The 20,506-nt window shown below is 34.7% G+C and overlaps 1 protein-coding gene across 2 annotated transcripts in view; it reads right to left on the bottom strand.

Annotated features, from left to right (window-relative positions):
* Positions 1–20,506, bottom strand: part of kl-2 (dynein heavy chain 2, axonemal kl-2) — a 101,043-nt gene that overhangs the window by 12,952 nt on the left and 67,585 nt on the right. The window contains exons 45-62 of one of the 2 annotated variants that reach the window (XM_088277130.1): positions 18,958–19,268; positions 16,710–16,978; positions 15,578–15,717; positions 15,348–15,489; positions 14,179–14,351; positions 13,364–13,487; positions 12,570–12,773; positions 11,651–11,755; positions 11,045–11,271; positions 10,121–10,350; positions 8,635–8,789; positions 6,617–6,716; positions 6,413–6,537; positions 4,640–4,862; positions 3,495–3,670; positions 2,178–2,348; positions 1,430–1,629; positions 253–416 (exon numbers count right to left, since the gene is read on the bottom strand). In XM_088277130.1, coding sequence (XP_088133256.1) covers positions 253–416; positions 1,430–1,629; positions 2,178–2,348; positions 3,495–3,670; positions 4,640–4,862; positions 6,413–6,537; positions 6,617–6,716; positions 8,635–8,789; positions 10,121–10,350; positions 11,045–11,271; positions 11,651–11,755; positions 12,570–12,773; positions 13,364–13,487; positions 14,179–14,351; positions 15,348–15,489; positions 15,578–15,717; positions 16,710–16,978; positions 18,958–19,268 — 3,239 coding nt within the window. Of the gene's footprint in view, positions 1–252; positions 417–1,429; positions 1,630–2,177; positions 2,349–3,494; positions 3,671–4,639; positions 4,863–6,412; positions 6,538–6,616; positions 6,717–8,634; positions 8,790–10,120; positions 10,351–11,044; positions 11,272–11,650; positions 11,756–12,569; positions 12,774–13,363; positions 13,488–14,178; positions 14,352–15,347; positions 15,490–15,577; positions 15,718–16,709; positions 16,979–18,957; positions 19,269–20,506 lie in introns of those variants that run through there. The other variant, XM_088277131.1, reaches the window with a different exon arrangement.

Here is a 20,506-nt window from a genome sequence, read left to right as displayed (position 1 = left end):
TCAGAGCACTCGCCGCGAGCAACGTTACGATGTTACGTTACAACAAAATGCTCCAGTCAGTCACCACCTTTCTGCAATGCAAACAAGTCAAAATGCGCGGGCAGTGCTCAGCTTGGAGCAATACGACACATGCACAGTCTGTGAATACTGCTCGTTCAATAGCATGAAGTGGTTAAGAAGACGTCGTTGAATGTTATTGCATTGCGCACTCAACATGTCACCCGCATTATATGCAATCAAATAGGTATGTACTTGTAGGATTCTCAGGTTGCTGCGCTCTATCCAATACGATTCCTCCCTTCAACAGGAACTGGTATTCAGCCATGGAGAGTTGTCCTTTCTGGGCCATGATTTTTGCGAGCATGTGAAAAGCAAACACAAGCTTGTGCCTTTCAAACAATGCTCGGCAGGTGTTTCTACAAAAGACAAAATGATAGAAATTATTAAATACAATATTTAATATGAATATAAAAAATAAATTAAACAAATTATATACATGTTAATTGAAAAAAAAAAAAAAAACAGTAACATGTTATTATTTACAGATAAGAATATTATAGAGCTTTAATGTTTTTAAACTGTATTTTTATTTAATAATTACTCATTTCAGTCATTTCCGCTGGTTATAATGTAAAAATACAGTTTTAAACATTAACTCCTTATAACATTCCCTCCGATAACGCGGTACCTACCTCAACGTTATAGGGGGATTACTGTACCACTGTTTCATAGAATCTATTGAGTTTCAATGCATCCGCAGCATTTCCAAACACCGTATGATGATGCGGAATGCATTGAATAACGTGGAATTATGCGGAATACATCGAAACACCTGTCATAATAGATTTGAAGAAAAAGTAATATTTACTAAGCAAAACTTAAATTGAAAATCAATAGTTTTTACCACAAAGTGACTGCCAAAATAATTAATAAAAAAATATATATCACCCACAAACATAAACAATAAGTAATAGTAATAAGTCCCTCTCCAAGCACAAGAGCTCTGTTGTTAGTCTCTTTATTGGAGAGAACACTGCACTTAATTTTAAGATAGTAAAGTAAAAATGTCTAGAAAATGAATTAATTTTTTTTTTTAAATAATAAACTCTTGCAGCTATATTTTTTTAATTTAAACCCTTATCCGTACCCCAACGGTGCATAGGGCAATGCATCATATAAACGCAGTGTTATCTTGATCATAAACACATGAAGGAAAGGTGATCAGCCCTCCACTTCAGGTACCATTCCAGGGAAATATTGAATAAATATTAGAGTGAAAAAAATCACTTATATTTATTTGACCCCGCTGGGAATCGAACCCGGGACCTCCAGAACGGTAGCAGTGCGTGCTGACCATTACACTACGGAGGCGGACAAAAAAACTATATTAAATAAATAAAAATAAATAATAAATAATAACAGGTCTTACTTGTATACGGAGTAAGTGTGATATTCGTTCAAATTGCTTATTCTATCATCTAATACCGGGGTTTTCTCGCTTTTATTGATCGAGTATAAGAATAGGTCAGTGTACGCTTCCAGGGAAAATTGGTACATGGGATCAATCAGGGAAAGATCGTTTAGGACAAAGAATAACACGGAAGCTCTTTCCGCTACGGGAACATACGCCTGGAATATATGGCATGAAAGGAATGAGGATAAAAGAAGTGACAGGACAAGGGTATAATCAAATGTAGTTCATATTATTTTTTGACATCTCATCAAAGATGAAGAAGAATATGGAAGTCTGGGCATTTACGGGGCTGACGACCGTCATAGGCTGGTTTAAGTGATCACTTTATACACCTGTAACATTCACCAATTCTACCCATTATTGACAACCACACTATTCAAATTCTTGGAAGTTCTATGTATATATATATATATATGAACTAATTTAGAAACCTTGTTCTTGAATCACTAGAACTTCACTAGAGACATCTATTGGTGAGATGTAAAGAAGCTTTTTACTAAGCAGAAACTCTTATATTAGTATGTGAGGTCCGAATCCTGGATTATATAAAAATATAAGTGCAGACTTTCATATTCTTCTTCATCTTTGGTGAGATGTCAAAAAATAATATGAAAATAACTCCTGTAATTGGAGATAATCCAGATTTTGTGAACATTATTTGGACACACTCAAAATGTTGTAAATATAGTTCAATTCATCTGACCTGGCGAGCCGTGTCAATCTCCACTTCAGTAACCTGAGAAGTCTGCAGAGCTTCTTTGACTTCGACGGAAGTTTTCTTTGATATTTGCAGGGTGACGAATAGCTCTTCGTTTTCTAGCAACGAGCCCTCCGATTCGGCCATCAATCGGAGCAGTTCATTTTCTAAATCCACCTGAAAGATAGAGGATATATTTTGCCATCTCAACATAGATGAAGAAGAATATGGAGGTCCATGGAGCTGGGAAAAGAAAGAGACTAAGTGTGCTACAAAACGATGCATGATCGATGCACAATGAGTGGCAAAATAAGAAAAGTATACATCAACATTTTTTGGGTGTCTAAATCCTTACTCACAGATCTGGGTTTTATTCGCTTGAGGAGTTATTTTTATATTTTAACATAGATGAAAAATAATATAGAGGTCTGGGTATTTACAGGGATAATAACCTGTCATAGGCAATTTAAGTAATCGCTTTACAGTGATTGACAAATACATGATTGACAACCACACTACTCAAACATGTTATGCAGTGAAATCAAATATAAAGCACCATGAGATTTGATACGAGATTCAAAAATTTTAGTAGTGTGATTGTCAGTCATGGGTAGAATGTTGAATGTTATACATCGCTCACTCCTTTCAACAATGTCATAAATCAAAAAACTTAATTTTTCAGGAGATCGTTTTTAAAGTTTAAAAATATAAAACAATGTATTAAAAATAAATATCAAGCCACTTATTGAACTTTTTACTGTGCAAAAGATCTTTTTGGGTAAAACCCGAATGTTTTTTCTCCATTTGAAAAATATTATGTTTATTTAAAAAAATAATTAAACAATACCTTTTCTTCAAAATGCAAAAACAATAGTTTCTGCCCTGTAGCGGGTAAATATTAAGTTTAAAATATGCCACGTTTGCTGGGATATAGTACATTTTCTGGGCATTCTGAAAACATGCACAACTGAAAATTGATATTTGACGTTCTTGAAAGGAGTGAGCGACATGTGTTAAGTGATCGCTTAATCAGCTTATGACAGGTCATAAGCCCTGTAATTACCCAGACCTCCATGTTCTTCATCTATGTTGAAATGTAAAAATACCTCCTAAGTGGATAAACCCAGATCTGTGAACAAGGATTTGGACACACCAAAAAAAATGCCGTGATTTAGATACTTTTCTTATTTCACCACTCGGACATCTATCATACATCGTTTTGCCGCACACTCAATGTCATTCTTTTGCCAACTTCTTGCAGACTGCTATGGACTCCGTTGTGTACCGCTAGTCTATCTTCCGGTATCATGTGATATTCCTTACCAAAATCTTTTTATTCCTCGCAATATTGACCACCAAATTGTCCTTCATCTGTTCGAGTTGCGGCATTTCCTTGCGCACCACATGTCCTAAAAGTTGCGCCTGGAGACCTTGTTCCTTGACCGCGAAATTTACCATTGTAGTTTTAGTCAGAACTTCAGGAGTGTATGTGGGATTGCCTAAACACACAAAGGAGACCAATAAAAATTACATATCGCTCACTCCTTTCAAGAACGTCATAAATCAAAATTCGTCAATTTTCAGTTGTGCATGTTTTCGGAATACCCAGAAAATGTACTATATCCCAGCAAAAGAGGCATATTTTTAACTTAATATTTACCCGCTACAGGGCAGAAAGTGTTGTTTTTGCATTTTGAAGAAAAGGTATTGTTTAATTATTTTTTTTAAATATACTTAATATTTTTTAAATGGATAAAAAACCTTCAGGTTTTACTTTAAAAGATCTGTTGCACGGTAAAAAGTTCAATAAGTGGCTTTTTTAATACTTTGTATTATGTTTTTAAACTTTAAAAACGTTCTCCTGAAAAATCAAGTTTTTTGATTTATGACGTTCTTGAAAGGAGTGAGCGATATGATAGATTTTTTTATAAAACTTTTTTTTTCTTATTTAGCTTATATTACTACTAATATAAACTATTATATACACTTATTTTACTTAATCTATATATGTATTTACTTCTCTTTACAGTAAACAAAACATTTATTTTAAAATTCTTTCAGACTCTTTTCATTCTTCATACATTCAGGCATCTCATCATACATTTTCAAACCCTTATACATTAAACAATTTAGCGACTCGGTTTTTTTCAACAATGGCAGTCTTATTTTATCCTTATTTCTAGTAATATGTTCATGACAATTTATTTATCATGCTGGACTGGTTGAGCGTAAGTTAATGAGTGACAAGGGTGTATTCCGCTTGGATAACGTATTAATTATGACAGCATATAAATCATCCATACATTTTAAATCTTTCCAATATAAAATGTGTGGATTATGGAAAAAAAAATGTAATTTTAATTTCATCCCGCAAACTGCGATTAGCGGACTGAAAACTGTAAAACTCGCCTCCTGCATAAGATGTTTTAAAAAGGATTTGAAGTACACCAAGAAGGTGTTTTATTTACCAAGTTTAGTTGTTAAAAAGAGCCTGAAGCTTGGATGAAAATCAATGACCATCGAGTTGAACTTTATCATGACTCTGTTACCGATGTACACTAATGCCTTGTTCAGTATGGGATCTATAGAAGGATCGAGGATTTCGGAAACATTTTGAATGAGTACAGGAAGCCCTTTGATCAAGCTCTGTTCCAAGACCTTAAGGTATTCTGGCTGTCCAGCTTCGATAACCTGGGGGGAAAATAAAAAATAAGTGTTTATTTTATGAAGAAGTAAAATACACATCAGAATAAGCTAAACATAAATCAATTTGTTAGCTTATCAATATTTTTTATCTCATGAGAGATGTCAATTTTTTTACACGCAGTTGGCACACAGTCTATGACAGTTTTAATAATTCCCAATACATATTTGGCACAAAGTTTGGGACCCGAAACTCAAACCTCAATATCTCTAGACCAAATGTTTACATCATAATGATTTTTGAGTTGAAACATAGCTAATCCTACATACTACTGACATCTATGGAGAAAATATTCAAGTAAAATCTTTTTGTATAATTTCCTAATATAAATTGGGCTTATATTGATCTTGACGGCCATTCTTAATTTGACAAAATTTGTCTTCTTCTAAGTCACATCGCTATGTTGATAAAAACTTGTATGCTTGACATTGGTAAAATTGTAAGGGACATCAAATCTGTAGATAGCAATGAGAACATGTAAAGAATGTAGTGACAACTATCATGCATCTTAATTTTTACAGATATTTAATGTGAAGTTTTTAAAAAAACATGTTGAATTATTTTTTCTAAAGTTTTTAGGAAACATTTTTAGTAAAATGTGAATTTTTCTTATCATTATACATTTTACAATAATCCCGTATGAAGACACAATAGGTTTTTCTACCCGTTCGGTCAATTGATGCTTTAGGATATTTTTACCTTCTTTCAAAGGCAGAAAAGAAGAAATTATCCAATTTTTTTCTATGAATATTATATACAAATCTCTTTATTAAGGTCTTAACTATATGTACAAAATTATCGAATCCCGTCATCAGCAGCCAGTCCGCAGGCATAAAAATGCCCATCAAAAATGTGTTAAGGTATATTGAAATAAGTACCTTGGTCTTAGGTTAAAAATTGTCATATTATTTTTTGAATCTCATCAAAGATAAAGAAGAATATGGAAGCCTGGGCATTTACAATCCAGGATTCGGACCTCACATACTAATATAAGAGTTTCTGCTTAGTAAAAAGCTTCTTTACATCTCACCAATAGATGTCTCTAGTGAAGTTCTAGTGATTCAAGAACAAGGTTTCTAAAATGGTTCATATATATAGAACTTCCAAGAATTTGAGTAGTTTTTTTTTTTAAGATGGGAATTGCATTTATTATTTACCTTGCTTATTATGTACAAGGTTTATAGATCATTTAGTAGATTTTCGTTTCTTCTAGCTAATTAAATATGTTTTTATTTGAATCTGTGTTGGGAACAGGAGGGATAATCTAGTGTGGGCCAAGAATTTGAGTAGTGTGGTTATCAATAATGGGTAGAATTGGTGAATGTGACACGTGTGTAAAGTGATCACTTAAACCAGCCTATGACGGTCGTCAGCCCCGTAAATGCCCAGACTTCCATATTCTTCTTCATCTTTGATGAGATGTCAAAAAATAATATGAAAATAACTCCTGTGATTGGAGATAATCCAGATTTTGTGAACAAGTGTTTGGACACACTCAAAATGTTGTAAAAATTGTCACTTATGTTCATAAAATTACCCTTATGCCGTTCTTTTGTTCCATATTTGAAATCCAAATGAGCGCTTGACCTTGGGGATCCACGGCCAGGGGCCATCTAGTGGCGTTTGTCACAATTATGCCGTTCTCAGCGCTGAATGCGTCACCTGATATGAAAATAATGATGAATATGTATACATATGAAGAGATAGTTTTAACAATAGTTAACATATCAGGTCTTCATACCCGGCAGACCCCACAGATTCCATTCTCTTAACAGTGCATCATCTAGCAGAAAAGATTTAATGCTTAGTTCTTCACTGTGGGGGATTTCTTCTTCAGCCACCTAGAAAGAATTAACATATCGCTCACTCCTTTCAACAACGTCATAAATCAAAAATTGTCATATTTCAGTTGTGCGTGTTTTCGGAATGCCCAGAAAATGTACTATATCCCAGCAAAAGCGGCATATTTTTAACTTAATATTTACCCGCTACAGGGCAGAAAGTGTTGTTTTTGCATTTTGAAGAAGAGGTCTTGTTTAATATTTTTTTAAATACACTAAATATTTTTCAAATGAAGAAAAAACCTTCAGGTTTTACCTAAAAAGATCTGTTGCACAGTAAAAAGTTCAAAAAGTGGCTTGATATTTATTTTTAATACATTGTACAACATTTTTAAACTTTAAAAATGTTCTCCTGAAAAATGATGTTCTTTAAAGGAGTGAGCTATAAACATTTATATGTGTGGAAAATGTACCAATATATTTATTTGAGATTCCATAAAAGGAGAACATTGAGAAAGATATACTGCGGGGCAATTACTACAACAAGATTCTTAAATAAGCTTTGTTGGGAAATTGAAATATATAGATTGAATAAGTTAAATTGTCCCAATAAAGAAATATTAAATGACTAAGTCACACATATACACTCACCTTTACTATAGTATGGGTATACCCAATAGAAAACAAACAATAAGTACTTTATATATCAAAAACACAGGACTTATACACCTCATAAAATGTGCAGTAGAACGAGTTGTCAACCAACTGTTCATTAAAATTCACATAATTACTATGTCAATTTACATACAAATATCCATTTATTCAGTAAAATTATATAAAATCATACTTAAAACCCTAACCATAACTTATATGTAATTATCATTATAATATGATACTTAAATGCATTCATTTTAACCTTTCCGGGAGTACAAAAATTGATGTCAAACTTTCTCTGGGGAGTGGGATCTTTTCACATGAAATTTTTTTTTTTCATGAAATCGATGTATTATGAAGATAGAAACTATGTTTAATAATAATAATCCCTTTCCGCACCCCAATGGTGCATAGGGCACTGCTTCATATAAAGGCAGTGTTATCTCGATCGATTACACATGAAGGAAAGGTGATCAGCCCTCAACTTCAGGTACCAGTCCAGTAATATTGAATAAATATTAGAGTGAAAAAATCACTTATATTTATTAAACCCCCCTGGGAATCGAACCCGGGACCTCCAGAACGGTAGGCGAGCATGCTGACCATTACACTACGGAGGCGGACAAACTATGTTTAGATATTTTTTTTTTTTAATATTTTTTTTTTAATTTTTTAATTTTTTTAAAATTTATACAAGTTACATCATACTAACTGACAAACAGACTTCGACATTCATTAACACCGATATTCCTTTAAAGAAAATTCGCACCAACGTTCATTTACGTCCATACTCCCGGAAAAGTTAAATTTGTCAGAATTTTTTCAGAAAATTTATATGAAATCATGGTTTCCAACCCCAGCCTTGTTGTGTTTATAACATAAAATTTTGTCTAGCCTCCCACTAGTCTTATGATGTCGGTAACGACGAATCCCAGTCACTGGTCAAATGAAATATTTGTTTAGTTTTTTTTATTTTTAGTGAGTAATACGAAAATGTTGGGTTTTTACTATGAGTTTCCGAGTTATAGTAGTTGCCCCACAATATTATACTCTGATTAAAGAAAACACTTCGTTTTTTACCACTTGAGTTTTATTATAGACTACATGTTTCAGAAGTTAAACTTCCATCATTCAGGTCTGTATAATAACTAAAATATAAAATATAAAATTGTTCTATAAATAAAATATTATACTCTTATGCAGATTATGGTAGTTGCTGGATATTTATTATTGATATTCAGTGAGACGGGGCCCTTATTCCAAAGCCTATTTGTCCATTGGATATATATAAATATATATTTATATATTATTTAAAGATACTCACCTCCATGATCCAATCATCCATCAGCTTCTCCCTGTATTCTGAGCCAAACGGTCCCAAGTATGATATGAAAGCTGTTGCAACCAAACAGTCTCCTGGTAAATTAAGGAATCGTCCGTCCAAATTCGTCACTGTTGCTACCCAACGGTCTTTCTCACCTAAACAGAAGAAAAGTGGACGGGCCATCTAAAACTTTAAATCTCAAAATCCATAATAAATCAAATCAAGCTTTACAATTGTTTAGAAATACATATATATGATTACATAGAGATAGGACAGCGTGGTAACTTAACCATTTTAGTGCCGAGATTTTTTCTTATATCGCTCACTCCTTTCAACAATGTCATATATCAAAAATCATCAATTTTCAGTTATATCCGACCAATTTTCACTCTATCCCAGAATGGCGACATATTTTTAACTTAATATTTACCCGCTGCAGGGCAGAAAGTATTGTTTTTGCATTTTGAAGAAAAGGTATTGTTTAATTATTTTTTTTAATATCCTAAATATTTTTCAAATAGAGAAAAAACATTCAGGTTTTACCTAAAAAGATCTGTTGCACAGTAAAAAGTTCAATTAGTGGCTTGATATTTATTTTTAATACATTTCATTATATTTCTATACTTAACGACCTCCTGAAAAATCAAGTTTTTTTTATATATGACGTTGTTGAAAGGAGTGAGCAATATGTTATGCTAAAATTGCTTAAGACTTTTGGTGCAAAAATGGTCTTTTTTATTAGGTATGTACAAAATCAACAATATTTTCCTCAAATACGGAGCGATTTTAGTATTTCTTTTTGCTATTGGTGGAGAACATGTCAAACTACTCAAATAAAATGTTCATAATAAAAGTACTAAAGAAACTTTTTGAAAAAAGAACCAGAAAATTTTCATTCACAAGAATGTGCCAAGATTGAGTGAAATCAGCTCATCTTCGGAGTTTTTACTATCCATGTGCATCCTTAGTTTTCATTCTTATTAAATTATATCTATCACTATTTTTAGTGTCTTCTTCTTCATCTTCTTCATGAGCCCTCTGTCCTCCTGCTGCCTCTTATCCTTCCATTTCCTCCGGTCGGTTGTTGTTTGCAGCCAGTTTCTACCCCCCACAGCGGCTATGTCATCGGACCATCTCTTTTGGAGTTTTCAGACATATTGAGTACCGTAGAACGGGGCTACTTGAACTTTGATGTGTAACTTGAGCCCAGTACAAAAAAATAATTAAATCTGTATTTGGTCGTGAACCGTATATGAATGTATCGTGACAATACGTGTCACCTGTCAGGGAAACAATGAATCATGTCAATACGTTTATTTTTGTACAGCAAATACAGATCTAAATTTTTTTTTGTACTGGGCTCAAGTAACACATCAAAGTTCAAGTAGCCCCGTTCTACGGTATAACAAACATTTATGTACGATGTTTGATAATCGCTTTCAACATCACTATTTGTTTTAAGTACTGCAAAGTATATTTGACTTGCCTCCGAGGCCATCGAGCAACGCCTCGGCCCGGTCCAGCATGGCCTGCAGAGCCACGGCCTTCCTGGCCAGCTCCTCTTTGGTCTCCAGCTTCTCGTCGTACTCCACCTGCAGCCTCTCCAGCATCTCGCTGAGGTCCCTCAACTTGGCCTGAGCCTCCGCCAGGATCTGCTGCTTGATGGCCAGGGACCCCAAGGCTTCGTCCAGTTTCTCCTTTTTGGGCTTTACCACTCTATCATAAAACAATGTTGGTGTAACCAAAAATAACTAAGTAAACCACTGTGGCCGGAAATATTTAAATAAACCTCTTTTGGTGGTGTTAATTTAATATTTTATAATATGACAGTAAAATATGTGTCATTTACACACATCTTTATTTGGTATGACTAGTGATGGCATTGCGAGATCTGCCTTACCGACAGTCACAAAATTAAATTAAATATATTTTATTTACAAGTATCTTGAATTCATTTTGCAATAGTCGGGAATCGAACCTGCGATTACCAGTTTCGCAGCAGAGCGTCTACCCAACTACGCCACATCACCCATCTATTATCTGTCACTGAAAGAGACCAAAAATAGACAGAGTGCGTGATGCCTGGTATACATAAACAAAAATGTCTTCACAAATGCATATGGCAGACCGCCCAGTATGCCATGATCAGCCATGACTGATTGTAATCAAAAATCAAGAAAACACTCAATGCCAATTTTTTAAAGAGAAATATTTCTATTTCATTCTATTTTTGAAGATATAAGTGGCTTATTAATTTTTTTAAAGTAACAACTTATGGTAGAGTAGGTTCGAACCCAGAAATTCTGAACCAACAAAGTCTGCGATACTAACCACGGGAACACAATAACAGATAAAATTCAATTTAATAACATAATCAAATAAATTATTATTATTGAATTCTGATACTCACTTGTATGCCAGCCCGTACTTTTCAATGGCACGCACCCAGAGACATAATGATTTAGCAGCGAGGGAAACGGTCCCAACTTTTTCCGGCTCAAATTCCGGATTCTTGGTGTAGGTACGAATTTTAGTTAGAATCTTTTCCGGTATGTTGTCCTTGTTGAAATTCCTCAGTCTCTCCAGGAAGTATTGGTCTCCAATCACCTTCTTGGTCTCTGCCCATGAAATAGGACACTAGAAGACAACAACCACATCAGCACAGAAGATGGACTTTGAAGATGGACTTTGAAGTGGCCACACAATACAATTTTCCGAAAACCTGATAAAATTTCCTCTTTCACATATCGCTCACTCCTTTCAACAACGTCATATATCAAAAATCGTCAATTTTGAGTTATGCGTGTTTTCGGAATGCCCAGAAAATGTACTATATCCCAGCAAAACGCCATACCGAGTACTTTTTTAAATGTTTTTATCCACTATTTACATTCCAATTTTCTAAAATATGCAAAATAACAAGCAAAACTAGTCCATTGTTTAATTTTTTACAGTCATATTTACACATAAACATAGTAAAACTAGCATTCTACAAGTGATAACAAACATAACAAACCTGTAAAAGAATCATGACAGCTTCCAAAACTAACTGGATCGTGGCGGGAGGTTTGGCGTATGACTTAATTTCAGTGATATCTTTTTTGTTCAGAGCGTCCAGAGCCTTAAAAAAAGGAAATGAAAAATTACAGTTTATTTGTCAAAAAATATTTGATGCATTAAAAAAATGGTTCTATAATATTTAATAATAATATGGAAAAAGAGATAGAAGTTATAGGTACCATTGAAGAAAGCTGGAGTATTTTGACCATTTTATGAGGGGAGAGAAATATGAAATAATACATATACAACAATCGTTAGCACCGCACGCCTCTATGACTCCGAATACTGGACGATGTATAACACCTACTCTAGGCAACTAGAAATTGCTAAAATGCGGATGCTTAAATGGTCAACTGGAGTGTTGGAGTGTTTTTTATATACAAAATAAAGAGTTCCCGCATTCATAAAAGCCTGGGTATAACAGACATCAATAGTAAGGTAGAGGAAAGGTAATTGAGATGGTATGGACACATAGGACGCAGAGAACCTGATATCATATTGTGATTCAGGCAAACGCTATGGATCTTCTTCGAAAGACATCTATAAGAAGACCATAGAATTCATAGATGCTGCAGGAAGAAATCATGATTTAAAGGCATGTTACGCTACGTTGCCCATGACAGAAGGACCTACAACTTGAGAACAAAGAGAGCTGACCCCAACACTCTACAAAGACGATAAGTTGGGATGAAGCCAGGAAGAAGATACCACAAGACAAAGTGGAAAGTAAACGCAAAATAGGAAGGAGGAGTATTTCCTGGCTAAACAACTTGAGGGAGTGGTTCCACTGTAGAACTATTTAGAGCAGCTGGCTGCAAAGTAAAGATAGCCAACCTTCAGCCTGGAGCGGCACAATAATAAGAATAGTATTTTACCGCAACAGCTTCTTCCAGTGCAGGCATCGCTGTTGCTAGATCTTTCATAGCGGCATCGGCCAACTTCTTGCACACTATTTCCTCCTCCCCAGTTTTCTTGCTTTTAATCGCTACGCTTTTCTGCTGCTCATCCGCATTTTGCTGCTGCACATTGATAATCCCCATATACTCGAGGCATTCCGCTGTAAACACGGCTACTTGTTCCTAAAAATATGTGTAATATAATTGTATTTTAGGGCCAGCACTTATTAGAACAACCATTGTAGTATTTAGATTTTTTCTTATATGGATAGGAAAATTGCCAAATACTTTTTTGAAAAAATAGCCTTTTTTTTAAGTGTATACAAAATCAGTAATATTTTCTCAAATATTGACTAATTTTAGTATTTCTTTCTGGTATTGGTAAAGAATATATCGAACTACTAAAATTACAGTATTTTGTAATAAACATACTAATGTGTTGAAAAACAAATGTTATTTAAGGAGAAAAAAACAGAAAATTTTCATTCACAAGAATATGTCAAGGTCATGTGAAATTATCATGTCAATAATTTTCACTTTTGATGCAATGTATTTCTATTTTTCATTAAAAATTATTAAAATTGTTTGTTTTTGAATTATTGTTGAATCGAAACATTAAAAATGTGCATGGTGCGACAAAACTCAGCAGCCAAAATACACTGGGGTCATCGCCAATACATTGTCATGCCGTGGTTTTGTTAAGTATACCAGAGTTGATATATCGATTTTCAGGATTCCAAAAGTTAAGTACCAAAACATCAAATAATTCTTACCTTAGCAACTTCCAGTTCGGATGACATAATTGAAACGGAAATTCTCGTTTCCTCCAGCTTTGACAAACCGTTTCGCAATTTATTTGCATTTCCCGCAATTTCATTTCTTTTCTTGGTCAACATTCTGAAGTTAGTAAAAAAGAAATAATTATTTCCATAATGTACGTAATTTGAAATATATTAAGAATTATTAATGTGACTTTAAGGACAAATGTATTTTATTAATTTATTTGACATATTATTTGTAAAATAACACGATGATTGAAATATAAAAATAAAACGCCTGCATAAGACCACTTTTTGAGTTTTTTTAATGTAAACACTACTAGTTTCACCCGTTGAGCTCTCCGAAACTAGTCATATTTATAAACTGAATGAGTGGTTCCACATGTTCAAACCATCTCTTTAATTCCTTAGGTTTAAGTATTCATTTTAATTAATAAATAATAAAAATAGAACCCTTATCCGCACCCGAACCGTGCATAGGGCACTGCGTCATGTAAACGCAGTGTTATCTTGATCGTTTACACATGAAGGAAAGTTGATCAGCCCTCCGCTTTAGGTACCAGTCCAGGGTAATATTGAATAAATATTACAGTGAAAAAATCACTTATATTTATTTGACCCCCCTGGGAATCGAACCGGGGACCTCCAGAACGGTAGCCGAACGTGCTGACCATTACACTACGGAGGCGGATTTTAATTAATATTGATAATTAAAAATAACTGAATTTAAAAAAAAGCTATTCATAAATTGACCATGGAAGTCTCAAGTGTTTAATTTATATATTCAAACAAATGTATTTAATAGTTACTCTTTGTATCCAGTCACCAGCTCCAAGTAGTTTGTGGGCGTGACGTAGTTTGTACGCTTGGATTCTTGAAACATCTTTATGGAATACAGACTCACAGAAGACTGCATCAGGGACATCACGGAAGCCACTGAGTTCTTCAGTCGGTTGACTCCAGTGAAATCGACTGATTTCATCTGTTATTAATGTTTAAAAAATTACAAAATATTTTATTACATTGCCAATAATTGAAAGACTACAAGTATAAGTATCACTGAGTACTCAATTTACATGATAAAGATAAAGGTTCGGTGTACGTTAAACACAGCTCCCGTGTCCATACATTGTTGTCAAGCGATGAACACAGCTCCTGTGTCTATACCAGCATTATTGCCATGTGTTGGGCACAGGAGCCATGGCCAACTCATGGCAAAAATGTTTGTATGGGTACAGGAGCCGTGTTTATGTCATTTTTAGCTTATATTGGATTATAAGTATTTCAGCATCACTTCAATAGCTAATAGTAATTTGTCATGTTGCTTGGGAATGCTAAAGAATAAATAAAACTCTGCTGATTAAAATCGTGTCGGGTTGTAGTCAGTCAGAGTTTCCCGGTTCGAACCCACTTTATTACAATTTGATACCTAGTTCTAAGAATCAGCCGCTTAGGCCCACAGAAATAGAAGTATTTTTGTAAATTATAAAAACACAAATATTTCTCTTTTTAAAAATATAAAATAAAAAAATTATGGTAGGGTATGATTTTTAACAGAGTAAGGCAAACAAAAATATGTAGACAGGCGCTGTGGCCTAGTTGGGTAGACCCTCGACTGTGATTGCACGCTATAAAATCATTGTGATAACAAACAAGGTTAAAAATGGCCTTTCTAAACCGAGTAAATTAAGTTTAATCAATTGAATCAAATTTATTTTAGTTACCGTAGAACAGGACTACTTGAACTTTGATGTGTTACTTGAGCCCAGTACAAAAAAGAGATTTAAATCTGTATTTGGTCAACAATAATGATCGTATCGTGACAATAAGTGTCAACTGTCAGGGAAACAATGAATCACATCGATACGTTCATTATTGTAGACCAAATACAGATCTAAATATTTTTTTTGTACCGGACTCAAGTAACACATCAAAGTTCAAGTAGCCCCGTTCTTGGTATCAAAAAAGATTTAGTCACCTTTTCGCCAGTTATGGACACCACAAGATCCAAGCCAGTGAGAAATTTATAGGCCACTTCCAACAGAGCTTCTCTCGGCCATTCCATAAACCAGTCTATAGTGGTGCAGCTGATCAGGGCGGGGTACTGACGGAGGCGACTCCTGATAGATGAACACGACAAAGCGTATGGATTATCTGGCAGCATGACACCGTATTATCTAGGAGACACTGGCTATCGGTAGGCCTTACCTAAAAGCATCGCCAATAGGACTCATGCATACGACGATGTGCAAATTCCCTCTCACTCTATTGACAAGGAATAGGTAAGTGTTTTCATTTGTTTGGACGACATTCGCATTCTTCATGGGCTTCTCCAAATTACTTTTTATCTAAAATTACAATTGTTTAGCGAAAATTAGAGCATTTTAAAATACACAATAGTGTGATGGTTAGCGTGTTTGGCTACTGTGTTGTAGGTCTAAGGTTCGATTCCCATGGTGATCAAAATAAATATTGAAGATTTATTAATCATTGATAATTTAATTTAATTTTAAATCAAACACAGATTTTTTGAGTCTACTAAGGTGTATTTTATTTACAAAAACACATAAAAAAATTATAATGTGACAATTGTTTCGCCTTGTTAGGGCATTATCAAACGAACTCAAAAAATCTGTGTTTGATTTAAAATTAATACATAAATTAAAATGGAGTTCTACAAATTAAAGGCCAAATAAATAAATAGATAGTTAAATTTTTAATTTAAATTTTACATGCAAATACCTACCACAATTTCTTCAAATCTGTTGTGTTTTGATTTTCAAGAATATTAAAAAATAATAATAACATTATTAATAATAACATAATAACCCTATTTTAAATATTTTCCCTATTCCTAGAAATAATAGTACTAAGACTCCACGCCTCCAACCCATTTATCCCGCTTACTCGCCTAACTAAGAATATTTCACAGTTTTATGTTTAGTACATATCCATCCCCGAAGATGACATGGTGCTTGTCGAAACCGGTTGGAGAAAAGTACCAAAAAAGTGGTTAAAAACAAAGTTTTAGATGTTTTCAATGTTATATATTTAATGTCAAGTATTTAAGTATATATTTTAGTCAAGTATTTTTTGTATTTTATATTAACACTATTATTCTAGTTCTACTTATAATACCTATTGTATTCTTGCCATTGCCCTTTACTATGACCTAAATTATATTGTATACCCGCACACAGGCCATGCCTTTGTGGGATCTTTTTTTGTATTTCCATTTTATTAATATTTTTTTTGAATTTGAATTTATTTCATGTTTGTATAATGCAAAATAATTTTAAATAAAGAAAAAAATTATAAAAAAATTAATGTTTGAACTCACATCCTCAAACTCGTCTGGTTTGAACAGGTTGGTGATCTCTCCGCTGCTCAGCAGATTGTTTATAACCTCCGTGAAGCTCTCTTCGGCGATCTGCGTGTCGCTGAATATGAACGTGGTCTGTTTGTTGTCCACGCCGGTGGACGTGTACAGCCCCTTCAAGTCCTCCCGGAACTCCTTGATGCCGTAGTTCTTGGTGACCACAACCTGGAACGTGTTGTACTCGCATATGTACGAGGCCAGTCTGGTCAAGCTCTGCCTGCCAGATCCCCCTGGAACACAAATCATGCTCAACATATCTTCTTCTACTCTAACCCAATGGTGCATAAGCCACTGCATAATTATTTTTAAAATATAGAATAGCGTTGCATATGAAATACATTGCATTTGCCAATGTCAAGTTAATTGTAATTGTTACTTAATTATTAAATATGATAGACTTACTATTAAACTATAAATTTATTCCATTCAATTTCAAAAAAACAACTAAAAGTCTGTACATAATTGGGTACCTGCTCGCCAGGATGAGATGGATATCTGTAGGGAGGGGAATAAGCGGGGCCATAGTTTTAAAAAAATGTTGGCATTTGGTCATTTATTGGGCAAACAAAGAATATGTGGTTAAGGTCTTCCTCTTCAAAACGACACTCGCAAATGGGGGAGTCAAAGACACCAATCCTCGCAAGGTGCTCTCTCGTACAGCAATGTCCCACCCTCATTCGACAAATGGCGGATGTATCTTTCTTGTTCATCGAAATTTTCCTAAACCAAAGACGGGATGGGACAGTAGGCTGAATGAAAAGTAATGTTTTCCTTTTGAAATTTTGGAGATGTTCCATTTGAGGGACCAGCTGGAAGACATATCAATATTTGGAAATGTCAAAAGGTCGTCAGATGGGTAGTTAGAGAAATTCGTACTTCCACTTAAAACGGCTTCCTTAGCTAGAGAGTCGGCTTTTTCATTTCCCGGAATGCCATGGAACACTGCATTGTATTGATGCAGCGTATATTAATTGTTACTTATATGAAGGCAGGGTGATCAATCCAGGGCTTCAGGGACCAGTCCAGGGTAATGTTAAATAAATATTAAAGTGTAAAATCACTAATATTTCATTTTTAACCCCCTCCCCTGGGAATCGAACCCAGGACCTACAGTACGGGTAGCTAAACATGCTCAAAAATGGCTCAAAATATACAAGTCAACATAAATGAACAAGGAATTGGAAGTCTAGGTTATTGCGGGGTTTATGACCTTCTCCTCTTTAAAACTCCTAAGTGGAGAAACCCAGATTTGAGAACAAGGATTTTGATAAAATAATCTGGTGAAATTATAAGCTGCATAAAAATTTTAAATCATGTTTTTGGGCGTCTCCCAATATGTAAAATAATCCGATTAGGATTTTGCATACATCTAAATAAAAGGGTCTTTGCTAAATAAAATCTTCCTCAAACTAACCATAGATGGCTCCAGTGAACTCACATATAAAGCGTCTTGAGATTTATGATATACATATGTAGAAGTTCCCAAAATTCAAGTATGGTTGTCAATCATGTGTTAAATAGATTAACTTGTTAGAAATCAGACTGACTTGTCACAGGCTGGATTGATTTGTCACATATTTGTTTTTTTTTTATTATTTACAAAAATACTTCAATTTCATACTGTTTCTGTGAGCCTAGGCGGCTCATTATTAGAAATAGGTATCAAATTGTGGTAGAATGGGTTCGAACCAAGAAACTGACTCAAGAGTCCGCGACACTAACCACGGGACCACAACCCGACACACTTGACTTGCCACATACCGAATCGACCTGCAGGAACAGGATGTAGACCAATTTAAATTAATTAATTTCATACCTATCCGATGTTTGATAGATGTTCGAATGATGAAATAAGGAAAGAATGTAAGGCTGAGATAAGCATTATCTATAAAATTAAGAAAGGTGTGTTGAGATGGTTTGGACATGTGGAGCGTATGAGTGAAGAAAGAACAGTTAAACAAATTTATGAGGCGAATGTAGTTGGAAAAAGAAGCAGAGGACGACCGAGGAAAACTTGGCACAATCAGGTATGTCAAATACTTAAAAGCGGCCGGGTCAGGAGTCATAATAATCGTCGGGTATGTATGAGGAGATGCATGAATGTAGAAGAGGCAAAGAATGTTTGCAAAGACAGAGTGGTGTGGCGTTCGATTCTCTCTGCCTACCCCTGCGGGGAAGCGGCGTGATGGTTAGTTAGTTAGTTAGTTACCTATCCCAACTAGAAGCATGTTCCCTCTCGGCTGCGATATAACTCTGACAATTTTGGTAACATGTTCTATGGCGTACTTGAACAAAACCAGCTCCATCCTAATAACACCCGCAGAACAGTTGTACTCCTCGAGCTGGTGTTCCACGTAATTCCTCAACACATCCATGTTCTGGATGTCTTCGTATATCTTGAACGGGTTGATGAAATCCCCAAATATCGGACATCTCTTCTCCGGGCACACGCTGTTGAACGTCGAGTCGAAATGTTTACCGAGCATGTCGTTCAGGAGATTCGCAAACCACGAACGATCGCTGAAAACGTTTTACAATATAGATAGATAGATAGACCCTTATCTGCACTGCATCATATAAACGCAGTTTTATCTTGATCGTTAACACACGAAGGAAAGGTGATCAGCCCTCCACTTCAGGCACCAGTCCAGGGTAGTATTAAATAAATATTGGAGTGAAAAAATCACTTATATTTATTAGACCCCCCTCTGGGAATCGAACTCAGGACCTCCAGAACGGTAGCCGAGCGTGCTGACCATTACACTACGGTGTTTACAATATAGTTAAACATTTACTAAATATTTTTTTTTTCCACATTTATTTTATTTGACCAGTGGCCCGATTTTGTCGTTACCGACACCATCAAACTGGTGGGAGGGTAGGTAAAATTCTATTCTTTCTACCGCACCTACTTGTACGGTGGATTCCAGTGATATCTGAAACGAGTAGATGTCAACCAACGGCTTCAGATTAATATGCATATTATTTAAATATAGCTGCTAAAACTCAATTCTGTAATAAAATTAACATAAATACCACTATGTTGAACAATATGTCATTGAATATTGATCTGTTCCATGTGTCTGAAGGAGTTTTCCGAAGCGGGATTCTTCTACACTTTTAGCAATAGTTTTTTCATGTATTTTATTTTAAATAATAAATATAATAAAACCCTTATCCGCACCCCAATGGTGCATAGGGCACTGTGTCTTATAAACGCAGTGTTATCATGATCGTTTTACTTATGAAGGAAAGGTGATCAGCCCTCCGCTTCAGGTACCAGTCCATGGTAATATTGAATAAATATTACAGTGAAAAAATCACTTATATTTATTTTTAACCCCCTTGGGAATCAAACCCGGGACCTCCAGAACGGTAGCCGAGCGTGCTGACCATTACACTACGGAGGCGGACAATATTATTTTGTATTTTATTTTAATGTATTTTAATATATACACTTTTTAAAAAAAAAAATTGTTTGTAATGCATATGTTAATTGAAAATAAATAAATTGAAATACATATTTATAATACAGTTTTCTTTAATGTGTTAAATTGTTGAATGTTATACCATGTGAATAAATCCCGCTTTAAACCCTTACCATGTTTTATATATAATTATTATCATGATGTCCACCTCCGTGGTGTAATGATCAGCACGTTTGGCTACCGCGCTGGAGGTCCCGGGTTCGATTCCCACGGGGGTCAAAATAAATTTGGGTGATTTTTTACTCTAATTTTTATTTAATATCACCCTGG

Source organism: Brachycentrus maculatus, unplaced genomic scaffold (genome assembly GCF_059751285.1).
Source record: "Brachycentrus maculatus isolate JH-2025_06_01 unplaced genomic scaffold, ASM5975128v1 h1tg000039l, whole genome shotgun sequence".
In the NCBI taxonomy this organism is placed as follows: Eukaryota; Metazoa; Arthropoda; class Insecta; order Trichoptera; family Brachycentridae; genus Brachycentrus; species Brachycentrus maculatus.
This window is presented reverse-complemented; position numbering and strand designations above follow the sequence as displayed.